The 18,423-nt window shown below is 45.9% G+C and overlaps 1 protein-coding gene across 1 annotated transcript; it reads left to right on the top strand.

Moving 5' to 3' along the window:
- Window positions 1-5,528: 5,528 nt before the first annotated feature.
- On the top strand, window positions 5,529-9,643 carry LOC101345301 (kallikrein-7). The gene is made up of 5 exons (XM_004381718.1): window positions 5,529-5,601; window positions 6,137-6,296; window positions 6,781-7,028; window positions 7,275-7,411; window positions 9,488-9,643. The coding sequence occupies exons 1-5, from the start codon at window positions 5,529-5,531 to the stop codon at window positions 9,641-9,643; spliced, it is 774 nt and encodes a 257-aa protein (XP_004381775.1).
- The last annotated feature ends 8,780 nt before the right edge of the window (window positions 9,644-18,423 follow it).

Genomic DNA, 18,423 nt, shown 5'->3' with positions numbered 1-18,423 from the left:
CTCAAGAAAAGGTTTAAACACAGAAGAAAACATTCTTTGATGGTTACGAGGGTGGGGAGGGAGGGGGAAGGTTATTTACTAACTAGATAGTAGATAAGAATTATCTTCGGTGAAGGGAAAGACAGCACTCACTACAGGGGAACTCAGCACAAGTGCACTAAACCAAAGCTAAGAAGTTTCCTGAATACAGTCAAACCCTTTGAGGGACAGAGTAGCAGGGTTAGGGGTCTGGGGACCATGCTTTCAGGGGACATCTAGGTCAATTGGCATAACAAAGCTTGTTAAGAAAATGTTCTGCATCCTACTTTGGTGAGTGGCGTCTGGGGTCTTAAAAGCTTGCAAGTGGCCATCTAAGAGTCATCAATTGGTCCCAACCACCTGAAATAAAGGAGAATGAAGAACACCAAAGACACAAAGAAAGTAGTAGCTCAAGAGAGAGAAAGGGCCACATAAACCAAAGACTTCATCACCCTGAGACCAGAAGAACTAGACGGTGCCCGGCTACCGCCAACGACTGCCCTGACAGGGAACACAACAGAGAGTCCTGCATGGAGCAGGAGAAAGGTGAGCTGCAGAACTCAAATTCTAGTAAGAAGATCAGACTTAATGGTCTGACTGAGACTGGAGGTACCCCAGAAAGCACGGCCCCTGGATTCTTTATCAGCCCAGAACTAAAACAATTTTCGAGGCCAAATTTTCAGACAGGGATTGGGCTGGACTGGGGGACATAAAGTGATACTCATGAGGAGTGTGCCTCTTAGCTCCAGTAGGGTCAAGAGACAAAATGGGCAGCTTCTGTCCAGAGGTGAGGTGGGAAGGCAGAGAGGGTTAGAAGCTGGTTGAATGGACATGGGGAATCAGGGGTGGAAAGGAGGAGTGTGCTGTCACAGTATGGGGAGAGCAATTACAGTCACATAACAATGTATGTATAAATTTTTGTATGGGGGAAAAAAAGATAAAAGGAGTCCTGGTGGCGAAGTGGTCAAAGCACTTTGCTGTTAACCAAAAGGTTGGTGATGTGAACCCACTAGCCACTCTGAGGGAGAAAGATGTGGCAGTCTGCTTCCATAAAGATTTATAGTCTTGGAAACCCTATGGGGCAGTTCTATTCTGCCCTATAGGGTCGCTATGAGTTGGAATCGACTCGATGGCATTCGGTTTGGTTTTGGGTTTTTTTTTTTAACATAAAGAACACAGAATTATGAGTACAAAATTAGAAATGAAAGCAAATTACAAGCTATAAAATTAATAAAGCTATTAAATATGACAAATATAAAAAAAATCCAGGAAAATAAATTTTTATTAATTAAAAAAAAAAGAATTCAGGGTTTCAAGGCTAAAGTCTGAGTTCTGCATTGGGTCGTGCTTGGGACTTAGGCTATGGTGACATTCAGTGTTTGGGCCAAGGCTGAATTTGTCTTATGGTTCAGGGTTAGGATAAAGAGTCAGGGTTAAGGTTGGTTGAAGTGAGGGTACTAGCCTGAGCTGATATTTGGAGTTAGGGACTGGGTAAAACTTTAGGTTTAGGATTGAGGTATAAATTGGAGTTGGTCAAGGTTGAAGCAGGATTTAGGATGACTTGAGGTTTGTGGTGAGAAATGGAGGCAAGGTTTAGGTTCCAGGGTAAGGTATAAATTAGGGTTGGTCAAGTTTGAAGCAGAGTGTGGGCTTAGGACTGGGTATGAGTTGAGGTTTGGGGTCAAGACTGTGTCAGAATTGGTTATGTCAAAGTAAAGTTTGGAGTTAGAAGTTATGCTCAAGGACCTGGGGGTCTTTCTCACCTCTCAGAAGCAATTGACCATACCCGATCGTGCTTTCTCAATGAATGGCACAACCATTCATCCAGAAAGAGACCTTGATGTCTTAACATCTCGCTCTCCCTCACTGTGCTTTCCATTCAATCCATCACCAAGACCTGCTGATTCTGCTCCCTAAATGAGTCTTGAATCCATCCACTTATCACCATCTCCACCTCCCAACTACCCTTATCTAAGTCACCATCATCTCTCACCTGGACAATAGCAATGGCCTCCTCATGGTCTCCCCATGTCTCCATAGCTCCTTAAAACCTATTGTTCATAGAATAGCCAGACTGATATTTTGAAAATACAAATCTTATTATGTCACCCCCTTAACTGAAGTCCAAGTGGCTCACCATTGTTCACAGGATAAAGTCAAGCTCACTATGACACACAACGCTCTTCATTATCTGGTCCCAGACAACCTCTGGTTTCTGAACTCCATCCATATGTCCTTCTGGGCCTTTGAACATGCTTTTTCCTCTACACGTTACACTCACTATGCTCTCCCATTTTCTTCTAGTTAATGCTTACTTTTCCTTCAACTCTCAGTTTAAAGTCACTTCCTGGGTCAAATTCCTTTGTGAAATGCTTTCATAATACCCTGCACCTTTCCTTTAGAGCGCACATTATAGTTGTAATTTTAAGCTTCTTTGGGAATTCTTTGTTTTTCTTCCACACATCTGTGAACAAAATAGACAAAATTTCCTGCCTTCATAGAGGCTTTTGTTCAAGTGGGTGGAGATAGTCCCATACAATAATAAGTACATTAAAAATATAGTTTGTTAGATGATGGTAAGTGCTATGGAGAAAAATAAAGCAGTAAAGAGGAGTAGGGAGTTATTGATATCCCCCATCCTCAGGGACTCCTGGAGTTATAATATTAGAAAAGACAGACTCCATGAGAAGGTGACATTTGAGCAAAATTTTGAAGGAGGTGACGGAGAGAGCCATGTGGCTACCTGGGGATAGAGTGCTCCAAGCAGAGCAAACAGGCAAGTGAGGTAGACAAGTAGTGTGGCTACAATGTTCTAGCAAGGAAACCACTGTAACTGGAGCTGAGTGAGCAATAGGGAGAAGGGCAGGCAATGAGGTCAGAGATAGAAGAGGCTTCAGATGACATAGAACATTGAGGACCAGTGCAGGACTTTGGCTTTTACTTTGAGTAAGATGGGAACCATTGTCTGATTACTACTTAAAGACAAATCCCTAAAAGTGGAATTGACCTCAACTTATAAATCAGACCCCAAAATGTGATTTCTCAGACCTGAGTCCAAACCTTATCTCAATCCTGATCCATAACCCAATTCTAACTTTAACCCATAGTTTGACCCATTGTTGTATTGTGTGCCATCTAGTCAATTCCGACTCATGAAGACCCCACATGATGGAGTAGTACTGCCCCATAGAGTTTTCTAGGCTGTAATCTTTATAGGAGCAGATCACTAGGTCTTTCTCCCTGGGAGCTGCTGAGTGGGTTGGAACCACCAAACTTTCAGTTAGCAGCTGAGCACTTGAGTGCTTAACTCTTGTGCCACTAGGGCTCCTGTTTGACCCATAGTAGACATTATTCTTGCCCACCAAGACATTCACCCCTTCTGCCTTCCTATCAGAACCCTGATTTTGTTTGAATAATCTTTTATCTTCATCATGACTATAAGTCTCATTATACCAAGCATGGAAGCCATATTCTCCTTCCCAGTGATTAATAAAGAAACTGACATGTGATGCAGTTCAGGCCAATGAGGAGTGAGGGATTGTGAGACAAAGAACTAGATTTGGCCTTTGTCTTTGGTTCCTAGGGATCATGGAAGGAAATGGCCTGCAGATCAAGCCAAAGCATGGCAGATGGTCAAACTGAGAGATGCGGATAACCTGGGTCTTTGATCAGGTTGCTGAGCTGGTGAATTAACCAACTGTTAATTTATGACAAACATTTTCATTATAAATACGTAATACATATGAGGTCTCTGGGTGGTGCATGTGGTTAACATGCTTGGCTGATAACCAAAAGGCTGGAGGTTCGAATTCACCCAAACGTTCGTCTGAAGAAAGGCCTAGTAATCTACTTCTGAAAAATCAGCCATTGAAAACCCTATGGAGCGTAGTTCTACTCTGACACACATGGGATTGCCACAAGGATATCGACTTGACAGCAACTGGCTTTTTTAATATATAAGAGCCTATGTATAATGTGATTAAAAACAAATATGAGAACACAGACTAAACTGATAACATTAAGCATTGAGTGGGGGTGGAGTTAGGGAAAGCCTTCTCTTTTAAATTTATACCTCTATGTTAGGATTCCAAACCCTGGTGGTGCAGTGGTTAAGCACTCGGCTGCTAACAAAAAGGTTGGTGGCTCAAGCCCACCCAGTGGCTCCACAGGAGAAAGACCTGGTGATCTCCTCCCATAAAGATTACAGCCAAGAAAACCCTATGGGGCGGCCCTAATCTGTCATATGGGGTTGCTATGAGTCTAAATCGACTGGAGGGCATCTAACAACAACAACATGTTAGGACTGGGAATTGGGTTCAGGTTCAGAGGCAGACAGGGATCCAGCCTGAACAAGTTTCCACAGCTGGTCAGAATTAGAAAGGGGGTGGGGAGCCTGAGCCATCCCCAAATAGGGGTGAAGGCAAGAAAAAGGCCTTGGAGAAGGACCCAGGCAGAGTCCACTCCCTGAGATTGCCCCTCCTTAAATTCTGCCCTCACAGCCAGCGCATCCGGTCCCTCCCCCGAGAGCAGCCACGAAGGACAGTGGGACCAGAATATGTGGGGGCATAGATCAGCAGGGTTCCTCCCAGCCCGCGTCTCAGGAGGTAGGGTGCCCAGAGAGTAGAGTAGGACCCATTGCTTTGGCTGCCTTAGGGGTTCCGGATAACCACAAACGCGGAAAGGGGGAGTCCCAGAGCTGGCTCCGCCTGCACCCCAGGGCGCTGGGGGCGGGCACAGGAGCGGAGGTGATATGAGTGCCGCGGTGCAGTGAGCTGGAGACGCTTGGCTCCCGATCCAGTCTGGAGTCCCATTCTGACCCTTCTGAGGTGAGAAGTGCTCCTGACAGGGCTGCGTGGAAGAGCACTGCTGGACACTTAATTCCTGTTCTAAGGGGGGAGGCGGGGCCGGGGGCTGAGGGGTCTGAACTCTTGGTCCTGAGAGATGAGGGGCTGGGAGTCTGGAATTTGGGGTTCCTTGGGGAAAAGGACTTTTGGGTCCAGGGGGAGGAGGTGTTTAGGGGCCCAGGTCACAGTTGTCCCTGAGTCCCTAGGGGAAAAGGGGTCTGAGGAACTGGACAACTGTGTCCTGGGAGAGGAGGGGGTTTGGACTCCTGAGTCTTAGAGAGAAGTCTGGAAGTTTGGACTCTTAGGTCTGGTAGGGGAGGAGATTTGGACTCCTGGGTCCTGAGAGGGGAGGGGCTGGGGACCTGGACTCCTGGATCTGAGAGAGGAAGAGGGGGCTGGGGGCCTGCACTTCTGGATCTGAGGGAGGAGGGGTCTGGGACCTGGATTCTCAGAACTGAGGGAGGAGGAGCTAGAGCCTAGACTCTGAGGTTTGAGGGGGGAGGGGGCTGGAGACCCACACTCCTGGATCTGAGGGAGGAGGGACTCCCAGGTCTGAGGGAGGAAGAGATCCAGCTTCTACTTCCTGAACGCTTTGCCCTTCCTAGGCCCAGCAGAAGAGCCCCTCCCTGTGTTCTGGAAGCCCCTGAGAGGCTCAGAGAGACCACCATGGCAAGATCGCTGCTCCCACCCCTGCTGATCCTACTGCTGTCCTCGGCCCTGGGAACTGTTGAACAAGAAGGTGAGGGCTGGACTGGGAGGACTGACCAGACCCCTGGGTCCCCCTGTGTCCCCACTGACCCTTTCCAGGGCCCCCTCTCTCCAAGCAGTCCCTGAGCCAGAACCTCACCCTCCTTCAACAGCTTCCTCCCATAGTAGACAAGCCTCCCTTGCCTCATGACCCCTTTCCTCCTGCTTCCTTCTGCCTTCCTAGGTTTCTGTCTCCTCCAGGTTCTGTCTCCAGCACTCAGTGTCTCTCCTATCAGCTTTTGTGGTGGTCTCCAGAGAGGTGTGCACCCTCTGTCTCTCCCCATCTCCACCTCTCATGCTCTCTGCCTGCCTCCTCTGCCCTTGGTTTCTCATCTTCAGAGGGCATTTGAATTCCTCTTTCTCTGCACTGTTCTATGTTTTTGCCCGTCTCCATGTCTGTCTCTGCATTTCTCTGTGTGTCGGTCTGTCTGTCTCTCTCCATCTCTGGCACTCTGAATTCCCAGGCTCCCACCTCAGCCTTCCCTTGACAATTACTACCCATGTTTTTCTTCATGTCTCTTATCCAGCCCAGGCTAACAGGGACGGGGAGAAGATTATTGAGGGCTACCCATGTCCAAACCACTCCCAACCGTCTCAGGTAGCCCTGCTCAGGGGCAATCAACTACACTGTGGAGGCGTGCTGCTCAACCAGCGGTGGGTGCTCACCGCTGCCCACTGCAGGATGAAGTACGTGCTGCCTGGACAGCTTGTTGGTGAAAGGGGAGTGCTATCATGGACTCCTCCTATTTCTCTGGGTTTCTGTCCCTCTCTCCCTGGTTCTCTGTTCCCCTCTCTCTCTGGGCTTCTGTTCCCCTCTCTCTGGGTCTCTGTCCCCCCCCCTTCGGGCCTCTATCCCCCTTTCTCTGTGTCTCTGTCCCCCTCCCTCTGGGTCTCTGTCCCTCTCTGGGTCTCTGTCCTCCTCTCTCTGGGTCTCTGTCCTTCTCTGGGTCTCTGTCCCCCTCCCTCTGTGTCTCTGTCCCTCTCTGGGTCTCTGTCCTCTCTCTGGGTCTCTGTCCCCCTCCCTCTGGGTCTCTGTCCCTCTCTGGGTCTCTGTCCTCCTCTCTCTGGGTCTCTGTCCTTCTCTGGGTCTCTGTCCCCCTCTTTGGGTCTCTGTCCCTCTCTCTCAGTCATAGTATCTCTCTCTAAATGTTGTTTTAAATGTCTCTCCCAGTGAGTATAATGTGCACATAGGCAGTCAAGTGCTGAACGACAGAAGGGCCAAGAAGATCAGGGCCACAAAGTCAATTCGTCACCCTGGCTACTCCACACGGACCCATGCCAATGACATCATGCTGGTGAAGCTAAGCTCCCCGGTCAAGCTGTCATCTAGTATAAAGGCTGTCAGTCTGCCCTCCCAATGCGAGCCCCCTGGAACCCAATGTACTGTCTCTGGCTGGGGCACCATCAGCAGCCCTAATGGTAAGACTGCCTCACTGACCCAAGAGTCAGGGACCCGGCACCCTCCTGCCTCAGACCCAGGAGTCCAGGCCCCAGACCCTTTCTCCCTCAGAGCCAGGAGTCCAGGACCCCAGCCCCCTCCTCCCTCAGACCCAGAAATCTGGGGCCCCATCCCCTTCCTCCCTCAAACCCAGGAGTCCAAGCTCCAGTCCAGCCCTGTTCCCACGCCCAGGCCTCTAACTGACCTCTCTCTCCGTCCCCCTGCAGTGAAATTTCTGTCGACGCTCATGTGTGCAGATATCATGCTCATCTCCAAAACCAACTGCAGTAAGGTTTACAAAGACCTGCTGGGCAAGTCGATGCTGTGTGCTGGCATCCCGGATTCCAGGAAGAATGCCTGCAATGTGAGACTCCCTTCCTCCCCAGTCCTTGGTCCCCTGTCTCTTTCTTTCAATGCACAGTCCCATTTCCCCCTCCATCCAAGCCCCTGTCTTAGACTCTGGACCCCACCCTGGTACTGAGCCTTCCCCTGCAGACCCAGCTTTCTTAGCATTCTCTCCCTCATTTTCTGCCTTGATCAGGAGTGGGAGCCCATTTAGGGGCTGATGTGGCCCTGAGGGTGGGGCAGAAAGTTTAATGGGTGGAAGGTGGCAGTAGAAAAGATAAGGGGCTCTGTCCCTCTCTCTCTGAATCCCTGGCTTCTGCCTCAGCCTAGGGTCAGACGAGTGAGGCACTCACCTCAGGCAGCAAGCAACTCAGTCATTGAAGTAAATCATATTCTAACGCAATCTTTTTAAAAAAATGAATGCAAAAAACTCCACGATCAAAATATCACAGTTTTAAAGAGTGGGTCAGTCCTCTGAATTTTCTTTTTGCCTCAGGCTCCGATACAGCTCAGCACAGTGTTGTACCGATCCTGTCTTTATTTAAAATTTGGGTATTTTGTTCATCATAGATTTTTTTTGCATTAATATTTGATTTTTAAAAAATATCGCAATAAAATATTATTTATTGTGATTATGGAACTTTTTGGCGCCCCCTTTAAATTTTATGTCTGAGGCTAGTGCTTCACTCACCTCCCCCTAATCCTGGTTCTGGGGAAAAAACTGTCTCCCCTCGCCTCCCCCCTCCCCCGTGTCCCCCTTCCTTATCTTTTGTATCCCCCTTTTTGTCTCTGAAAGCTTTTCTACATCTCTCTTTATGCCTAATTTGATTTCATTCTTTTCCTCTCTGCTTTCTGTCTGCACTGTGTCTCTGTCATGATCTTTTCACCCCATGTCTCCACTTTCCTTTACCTCTGATTCTTCCTTCCTCTATATTTCTGCTTCTCTACCCCCCTCCTGTAAATCTTTACAGGAGCAGATCACCAAGTCTTTTCTCCCACAGAGGCTCTGGTGGGTTCGAACTGCTATAGCCTAGGAAACCCTGTGGGGCTTTTCTCCTCTGTCATATAAGGTTGCTATGAGTCAGAATTGACTCAACAGCACACAACAACAGCAATCCTCCTCCTAAGGAGTCCCTGGGTGGTGCAATTGGTTAGGTGCTTGACTACTAACTGAAAGGTTGGTGGTTCAAACCCACCCAGAGGTGCATTGGAAGTAATGCCTGGTGATCTCCTTCCAAAAGTTTGCAGCCTTGAAAACTCTATGGAGCAGTTCTATTCTGCACACATGGGGTCGCCATAAATAAGAATCGACTGACAGCAACTAAAAACAACAACAAACCTCTTTCCCCTTCCCATTTCTTCTACTTCCCTCTTTCCCTTCTCTTTGACTCTTTCTCTCTCTATGTCTCTCTGTCCATAACTCTACTTTCTTTTCTCATTTTTGCACCGTCGGCTTTCAGGGGAGCTGTGGTGGTGTGTGTTGGGGATGGAGGTGATGATATAGGAGTGTGTGTCCTAGAGAATGGGGGGATTCCCCATCTTCCTTAATCAGGGCTGTCCTCACGAACGTGCAAGCTGTGTAGTCACATAGGGCCCCGTGCTGAGAAGAATGTTGAGCTTGGTTTAATGCTATGCTGTTGCCATCTTAAAATTCTTAATAATTTTTGGATAAGGACGACACATTTTCCTCTTGCACCAGGCCTTGAAAATCGTGTAGCTCGCCCTGTCCCTGGTTTCCAGGACCACCCTGTCTGCTTTTCATGCCCAAAGTGCATGAGTGGAGTGGAGTCCTTAACATTGGAAAATAAATTGTGCTGTCATTTCTGAAAGCCCCACCACTTGTCCTGCAATTGATTCCATTGGCCATGGCTCAAGGCAATGTCTGAAAGAACCTGGTTTATCATCTCCATGACAACACTGATTCCTGCCCTCCCATTGGCCACCATAGACAATGAGTCTCTTCCCATTGGCCAGGCTTGCCATGCAAGGTGTAGCTTGACAAAGACCGATAACTGGGGGTGTATAATGAAACTGAAGTGGAAATAGGGATTTGCTCTGAAGCCAGAGTTAAGCTCTCATTCTCTTTTCTCTCTAGGGTGACTCAGGGGGACCACTGATGTGCAAAGGAACCCTGCAAGGCCTAGTGTCCTGGGGAGCGTTCCCTTGCGGCCAGCCAAACATCCCAGGTGTCTACACCCAAGTCTGCAAGTTCGTTCCTTGGATAAAGAACACCATGAGAAGCAATAGATAAAAGTTGAATGACGATGTGATATGAACAGAAAATAAGGACGTCAATAACCTATAAAAACATATTTGACCTTACCTTTTCTCAAAGATGTAGTAAAGCTTCAACAATATGCCATGGTTGAAACCAATCAAATAGCAAGGATTTAAAACCAAAATAATTACAGAAACACAAAAACCTCAGTGCTGGTGAAATTGCGGTGAGACCAGCACTCTCAAACACTGGAACTGTAAATTCATACAATCATTATGGAACGCTGTTTGGCAAAGTGATCAAGACCTTTATTCAACACTTTCGCATCTTTAGCACAAATCCTAGTTTCGGAATGACACTACAAAAAGTGCCCAAAATGTGGAGCAACTTTAAATTCACCACAATATTATTTATCATAAGAAAATAACAAAAATACTGAATAGGTTCCAAATGAGCAGATTGTTGAAGTAAACAACAGGCCCGTTTGAGAGAATATTATGAAACCATCAAAAATAATACTTATGCAGAATTCTTAGTGTTATGCAAAAATGGGTGTGCTGTATAATGTTAAGTGAAAAAAGAAAGATACGAAAACCAATGTGTATGTGAGCCTAGCCATGTCAAATTAAATATTCACAGAATAAAATCTGAAAGGACGTGATCAAACTGTACCTGGTGGTGGTCATGGGATGCTTCTTTCCTTCCATCTGCATTTCTGCAGATGTGCACTTTTATAACCTGAAAAATAAAAGTGGAAAAGCTCTGAAGATCAAAGATTGAGGTGAGGAGATCTTAAGGGAGGGAGACTAGAAACATACCCTGCACTGGGGTACATTTCCATTTCCCAGGTCTCCGTTTTTCTCATCTGTAGAATGGGAGGGAGACACAAAGAGTGAGAGAGAGAGAGAGAGGTGATGCCTACTTCATCAGGGTGGAAAGGAATGTGAAAGTGTTTCTAAGCATTTCACAGGTGATAATTAGAGAGGAAGGGAGGAGGCTTTCAGCAAGGGATAAGGATGACAGGTGGACAGGATACCTGGATTCCCTACGTTGCCAGGCTTCCTCTGGCAGCCTCCAGGTGCCAGAGGAAGATAGGTGTTGGGAAACTGCATAGGTGGGCTCCTGCCCTCTCCCACTCCCCAGGAGGCAGGGAAGGAGCCTATGGAAGGGAGGAAGGAAGAAGGAGTCACCTGTGACTCAGAGGCTGGCCCGCCCCAGGCCACCTGCCATCAAAGGCTCTCTGGCCTGTCACACCTCAGAAGCTGCTGACAGAGGGATCAGATGCAGCCCCAGGACTCACCCCTCTTACCTGTCTTTCCTGTTTCTGTCAGAATTTCTTCCTCACCAACATCTTCCAGATCCCTCCTCTCCAACCACTGAGTCTCTCCTAACTACATCCACCTCACCCCCACCCATCATATTGCAAAACTTAGGCAGCCACTACTCCTCTGTTGGTAGAAGGCTAAGCCCCCGCCTCACTCAGAACCAGGAGTCCGTGTCCCAGCCCCTTCCACCTTCAGACACAAGAGTCTGGACCTCCAGCCCGCTCCTCCCTCAAATCCTGGCCCTCTCCTTCCTCTGGACCAGTAGCAGGTTTAAGGAATAGCTAGGCTTTTTAGCCATCAACCCCCATAAGGCCCTATCAACTTCCCTCTACCTGGCAAGCTACCTTAAAGAAATATTCAATCTAAAAATGTTAAAAGCAGCAACATCTTGCAGTTGCATTAAATCGGCCTCTATGCCCCTGACCCTGACCATCTGCTCCTCCTGTACAAAGGTCTGGAGGTCGATAGGTTTGCAATGACTTGAGATGGCACTCAGCTGAGTTTTTTAAAAATAACTTTCTTTGAGCAGACAGTATAGTATAGTAGTTTCAAGCACTAGCTCTGGAACCAGGCTTCTTGGGTTCGTTTCTCAGTTCCAGAACCTACAAGCTATTTGTCTTCAAGTAAATTACTTTCCCGTCCTTATTCCTTCATCCTTGAGATTAAAAAAAAAAAACAAAAAAAAAAACTACTCCATTGGGCTGTTAGGCAGATTAAATAAATTAATGTAGCAGTCAAGAAATCAAATGATGCATTGTATTGGGCAAATGTGCTGCAAAAGACCTCTTCAATGTATTAAAAAGATGTCACTTTAAGGACTGAGATGCACCTGACCCAAGCCATGGTGTTTTCAATCGCCTCATATGCATGCGAAAGCTGGACAATGAATAAGAAAGACTGAAGAAGAATTGATGCCTTTGAACTATGGTGCTGCCTTCTCATACTTACCCCTGGGCTGGTGTGACCATTTAGTATGGTTTTGTTTTATGGAACTATCTAATCTTTGGCTGAAGGGTGAACCTCAGGAGTGACTTCAGTACTGAATTAAAAGAGTGTCTGGGGGCCATACTTTTGGGATTTCCTTTTTACTTTCCATAATTTTGGTTGCTGTTGTTAGGTGCTGTCATTTTCAACTCATAGCAATCCCATGTGACGGAATAGAACTACCCCATTGGGTTTTCTAGGCTGTAATCGTTACAGAAGCAGTTCACCAGGTCTTTCTCCTACAGAGCTGCTGGTTGTATTCTGCGGTGAGATAGATTGCTTTTGTGTGGCCTTTCCCGCCATAATCTCGTAACTTCCACCCAGGTGATTGAGTGGGACTGTGCAAATAAGGCAATTGTGGCCCACCAAGGACATTGGTCAGTTTTTCGTTAAAACAGAGTCAACTCCAGAGCAGACAGAGAATCCCACCACCACCAAGGAAGAACAGCCAGAAGCAGAGAGTGTGTCCTTCGGACCTGGGATCCCTGCGCTGAGAAAATCCGAGACAGAGAGAGATGTAACACTGAAGACAGCAAGAAGCAGTGGTAAGAAGCAGTGACGGAGAAACGGCAGCAGGAGAGATTGGCAAGAGACAGCGTGTTAGGCTTCCCGACCCAGGGAGCTAGAGCTGAGCACCTTCGGGCAGGGTGGGGTACCTCTAGGCACTTACAGGCAGAGCTAAAAGAGCTTTGTAACACTTGCCTGAGCAGGGCAGAGGCCTGAGGCCAGAGAGAGGCATGCCTTCAAGCATGGCTGGAAGAGGCTGTCCTGATGGAAGAACTGTATCCTGAGCATTACTGAACCTGACTTGTAACTGTTACTTCCCTAATAAACCCCATAATCGTTAAGTACTGTCTGTAAATTCTGTGTGGCCATTGCAATGAATTACCCAACCCAGCAAAGAAGAGAGAGTGCTGTGGGAGGGACGGTTGGTGTCAGAATTGGTAAAGATGAAGAGGGAGGAGGCATGACTGACCTCCGCCTCACAGGAATCAGCCTTGGGATGTTGCTCTTGATTCTCCTTGCCCCTTGTGAAGTTAGAGGAGGTCAGACACTCCCTCTTACACTGTTTTTACAGGTTCAAACCACCAATCTTTCAGTTAGCAGCCAAGTGCTTAACCATTTGCACGACCAGGGCTCCTTACTGTGGCTGCTAGAAAATTTAAAAAGTACATGTGTGGCCTGCGTTATATGTTTATTGGTCAGTGCTGCTATAAATACTGAAGGTCCTCAAACCCCAGCCTGAGGGGCTGGGGCTTTGGGCAGAGGGCCATGGGGAGCCAGGACAGGGTTGTGAGGGGGCAAGGGGCAGGGTCAGCTCTGAATGCAGGAAGACCCCTCTGGGGTTAACTGAGAGATACAGAAGAGGGGAAGAATCTGGAGTGATGCTCCAGGTGGGAGAGGACCAAGGGCAAGCTGGGGCCAGGGACATGGGTGATAGAGAGAAGAGGATGATGCAGAGAGACGCAAAGGGGCTTGGGGATCAGTGGGTTGTGAGGGGTCTGGCTTGGTATCTGGGAGGATGGTAGGTCTTGAGAGAAAGATCATGTTTCAAGAGAGATGCTGAGTTCAGTGGAGACATGAGTATGAGGGTCCTGGGGGGAGCTGGAGGAGCAACCCAGAAAGTATATTGAATGCCAAATTGGTCTTCATTCTGGGAGTGATGGGGGTCGAGCAAAGGTAGTGACAACTAGATTTTAAAAATATATATTGTGATAAAAATATACACAGCAAAACATACACCAATTCAATAATTTCTACATGTACAATTCAGTGACATTGATTACATTCTTCAAGTTGTACAGTAATTCTCCCTATCCTTTCCCAAATTATTCTATCACCATTCACATAAACTCAATGCCCCCTAAGCAAAAATTCCTCCTTTTCCCCTCCCCTGGTAACCGCTAATAATTTTTAGTTTCTATTACATTTGCTTGGGGCCCTGGTGGTGCAGTGGTTAAGAGCTACAACTGTTAACCAAAAGGTCGGCAGTTCAAATCCACCAGCTGCTCCTTGGAAACCATACGGGGCAGTTCTACTCTGCCCTATAGAGTCGCTAAGAGTTGGAATCGACATCACAACAACAAGTTTGGTTTTTTGGTTTATGTATTTGCTTAAGGAGCCCTGGTGACGCAGTGGTTAAGCCCTCGGTTGCTGGCTTAAAGGTTGGCAGTTCAAAACCACCAGTCGTTCCACAGGAGAAAGATGTGGTGGTATGCTTCCATAAAGATTTACAGTCTTGGAAACCCTGTGGGGTAGTTCTACCCTATGCTGTAGGGTCTCTATGAGTCAGAATTCAGTTGGATGGCAATGGATTTTTTTCTCATTTCTCTTTATGGCTGAGTAATATTCCATTGCTTGTATAAAGCTCATTTATGAATGTATATATTCATCTATTGATGGACAGTTTGGTTGTTTACACCTTTTGGCTATTGTGAATAGTGCTGCAATGAACTTTGGTGTGCATGTGTTTGTTCGTGTCACTGCTTTCAAGTCTTTTGGGTATATACTTAAGGGTGGAATGTTGTTGCTGTTAGGTGCTGTCAAGACAGTTCTGACTCATAGCGACCCTATGTACAACAGAACGCAACACTGCCCGGTCCTACACCATCCTCACAATTGTTGTTATGCTTGAGCCCATTGTTGCAGCCACTGTGTCAATCCTTCTCATTCAGGCTCTTCCTCTTTTTCACTGTCTCCTCCACCAAGCATGATGTCCTTCTCCAGGGACTGATCCCTCCTGATAACATGTCCAAAGTACATGAGGCGTAGTCTTGCCATCCTTCCTTCTAAGGAGCATTCTGGTTGTACTTCTTCCAAGACAGATTTGTTCGTTGTTTTGGCAGTCCATGGTATATTCAATATTCTTCGCCAACACCACAATTCAAAGGCGTCAATTCTTTGTCGGTCTTCCTTATTCATTGTCCAGCTTTTACATGCATATGAGTGGATTGAAAATACCATGGCTTGGGTAAGGCACACCTTAGTCTTCAAGGTGACATCTTTGCTTTTCAACACTTTAAAGAGGTCTTTTGCAGCAGATTTGCCCAATGCAATGCATCTTTTGATTTCTTGACTGCTGCTTTCATGGGTGTTAATTGTGGATCCAAGTACAATGAAATCCTTGACAACTTCAATCTCTTCTCCTTTTGTCATGATGTTGTTTATTGGTCCAGTTGTGAGGATTTTTGTTTTCTTTACGTTGAGGTGTAATCCATACTGAAAGCTGTGGTCTTTGATCTTCATCAGTAAGTGCTTCAAGTCCCCTTCACTTTCAGCAAGAAAGGTTGGATCATCTGCATAACGCAGGTTGTTAATGAGTCTTCCTCCAATCCTGATGCCCCGTTCTTCTTCACATAGTCCAGCTTCTCGGATTATTTGCTCAGCATACAGATTGAATAGATATGGTGAAAGGATACAACCCTGACGCACAGCTTTTCTGAGTTTAAACCACACATTATCCCCTTGTTCTTTTCAAACGATTGCCACTTGATCTATGTACAGGTTCCTCATGAGCACAATTAAGTGTTCTGGAATTCTGATTCTTCACAATGTTATCCATAATTTGTTATGATCCGCACAGTCGAACGCCTTTGTATAGTCAATAAAACACAGGCAAACGTCTTTCTGGTATTCTCTGCTTTCAGCCAGGATGCATCTGACTTCAGCTATGATATCCCTGGTTCCACATCCTCTTTTGAACCTGGCTTGAATTTCTGGCAGTTCCTTGTGGATATACTGCTGCTACTGCTTTTGAATGATCTTCAGCAAAATCTTACTTGTGTGTGATATTAATGATATTGTTCAATAATTTCCTAATTCAGTTGATTCATCTTTCTTGGAAATAGGTATGAATATAGATCTCTTCCAGTCAGTTGGCCGGGTAGCTGTCTTCCAAATTTCTTGGCATAGACAGGTGAGCCCTTCCACTGCTGTATCCATTTGTTGAAACATCTCAATTGCTATTCCATCAGTTCCTGGAGCCTTGTTTTTCACCAATGCCTTCAGTTGCAGCTTGGACCTCTTCCTTCAGTACCATCAATTCCTGATCATGTGCTACCTCCTGAAATGGTTGAAAGTTGACCAATTTTTTTGGTAGAGTGACTGTGTAATCCTTCCATCTTCTTTTGATGCTTCCTGCGTTGTTTAATATTTTCCCCATAGAATCCCTCAATATTGCAACTTGAGGCTTGAATTTTTTCTTCAGTTCTTTCAGCTTAAGAAATGCTGAGCATGTTCTTCTCTTTTGGTTTTCTATCTCTAGGTCTTTGCACATGTCATTATAATACTTTACTTTGTCTTCTCAAGCTGCCCTTTGAAATCTTCTGTTCAACTCTTTTACTTCATCATTTTTTCCTTTCTCTTTAGCTACTCAATGTTCAAGAGCAAGTTTCAGAGTTTCTTTGACATCCATTTTGGTCTTTTCTTTCTTTGATGTCTTTTTAATGACTTCTTGCTTTCTTCTTGTATGATGTCCTTGATACCATTCCACAACTCATCTGGTCTTTGGTCATTAGTGTTTAATGAGTCAAATCTGTTCTCAAGATGGTCTCTAGATTCAGGTGGGATATACTGAAGGTCTTACATTGGCTCTTGTTGACTTATTCTAGTTTTCTTCAGTTTCAACTTGAACTTGCATATGAGCAGTTGATGGTCTGTTCTGCAGTCTGACCCTGGCCTTGTTCTGACTGATGATATTGAGCTTTTCCTTCATCTCTTTCCACAGATGTAGTTGATTTGATTCCTGTGTATTCTATGTGGCAAGGTCCACGTGTATAGTGTATAGTCACCATTTATGTTGGTGGAAAAAGGTATTTGCAAGGAAGAAGTCCTTGGTCTTGCAAAATTCTATCATGCAATATCTGGCATCATTTCTATCACCAAGGCCATATTTTCTAATTACAGATTCTTCTTCTTTGTTTCCAACTTTCGCATTCCAATCACCAGTAATTACCAATGCATTCTGATTGCATGTTTGATCAATTTCATACTGCAGAAGTTGGTAAAAATCTTCAATTTCTTCATCTTTGGCCTTAGTGGTTGGTACATAGATTTGGATAATAGTTGTACCAACTGGTCTTCCTAGTATGTGTATGGATATTTTCCTGTCACTGACAGCGTTGTACTTCAGGACAGACCTTGAAATGTTCTTTTTGACAATGAATGCAGCCCCATTCCTCTTCAAGTTGTCATTCCCATCATAGTAGACCATATGATTGTCCTATTCAAAACGGCCAATACCAGTCCATTTCAGTTCACTAATGCCTAGGATATCAATGTTTATGCATTCCATTTCATTTTTTACTATTTCCAATTTTCCTAGATTCATACTTTGTACATTCCACGTTCCAATTATTAATGGATGTTTGTAGCTGTTTCTTCTCATTTTGAGTCATGCCACACCAGCAAACGAAGGTCCCAAAGGCTTGACTCCATCCGCATCATTAAGGTCAATTCTACTTTGAGGAAGCAGCTCTTCCTGTGTTGTATTTTGAATGCTTTCTAACCTGAGGGCCTCATCTTCTGGCACTATATCAGACAGTGTTCCACTGCTATTCATAAGGTTTTCACTCGATAATTCTTTTCAGAAGTAGACCACCGGGTCCTTCTTCCTAGTCTGTCTCAGTCTGGAAGCTCAGCTGAAACCTGTCTGCTGTAGGTGACCCTGCTGGTATTTGAATACCAGTGGCATAGCTTCCAGCATCACAGCAACACGCAAGGCCCCACAGTACAACAAACTGACAGATGCACGGGGGAAGGGTGGAAAGCTGGGTCATATGGTGCAAATGGTTAAGTGCTCTACTACTAACAGAAAAGTTGTCTGTTCAATCCACCCAGAGGTGCCTCAGAAGATAGGCCTGCTGATCTGCTTCCAAAAGATCACAGCTTTGAAAACCCTATGGAGCACAGTTCTACTCTGTACATGTAGGGCTGCCATGAGGCAAAATCAACTCAACAGCAACTAATAACAACAACAACATGGTAGCTCTGTGTTCAACTTTTTGAACCGCCAAACTGTTCCACAGAGGCTACACCATTTTACATTCCCACCAGCAGTGGATGAGGGTTCTTGTTTCTCCATAACCTCAACAACACCTATTGTTTTTGGTTTTGTTTTGATCATTGCCATTCTAATGGGGATGAGATGATATGTCATTGTGGTTTTGATTCACATCTCCTTAATTAATGGTTAATGACGTTCGACAACTAGATTTAATTCACACAAAAAAATGCTTCCCGTAATATCAGGTGCAAGCAGACACTGAGGTGGACATTATTTATGTCTTTGTCTTTGTTACCCAACAACTTCCCTGTAAGTCCTCATTTCCATTCACACACCCTGCATCTCCCCTGTCCCTGGTGACCGCCACTCCCGTTTTCATTTCCTTCCACTCATACATACACACCCTCGTTCTTCCAGGCCACACCAATGACTCCCTGCTGCTTCCAGCATGTGCCAACATTCTCATACCCTCTCTTCCTGGCCAACATCTTACTCTTCTT

This window comes from Trichechus manatus, unplaced genomic scaffold (assembly GCF_000243295.1).
Source record: "Trichechus manatus latirostris isolate Lorelei unplaced genomic scaffold, TriManLat1.0 scaffold00087, whole genome shotgun sequence".
Lineage (NCBI taxonomy): Eukaryota > Metazoa > Chordata > Mammalia > Sirenia > Trichechidae > Trichechus > Trichechus manatus.
Note: the sequence above shows the minus strand (reverse complement) of the source record. Positions and strands in the feature narration are given on the sequence as shown.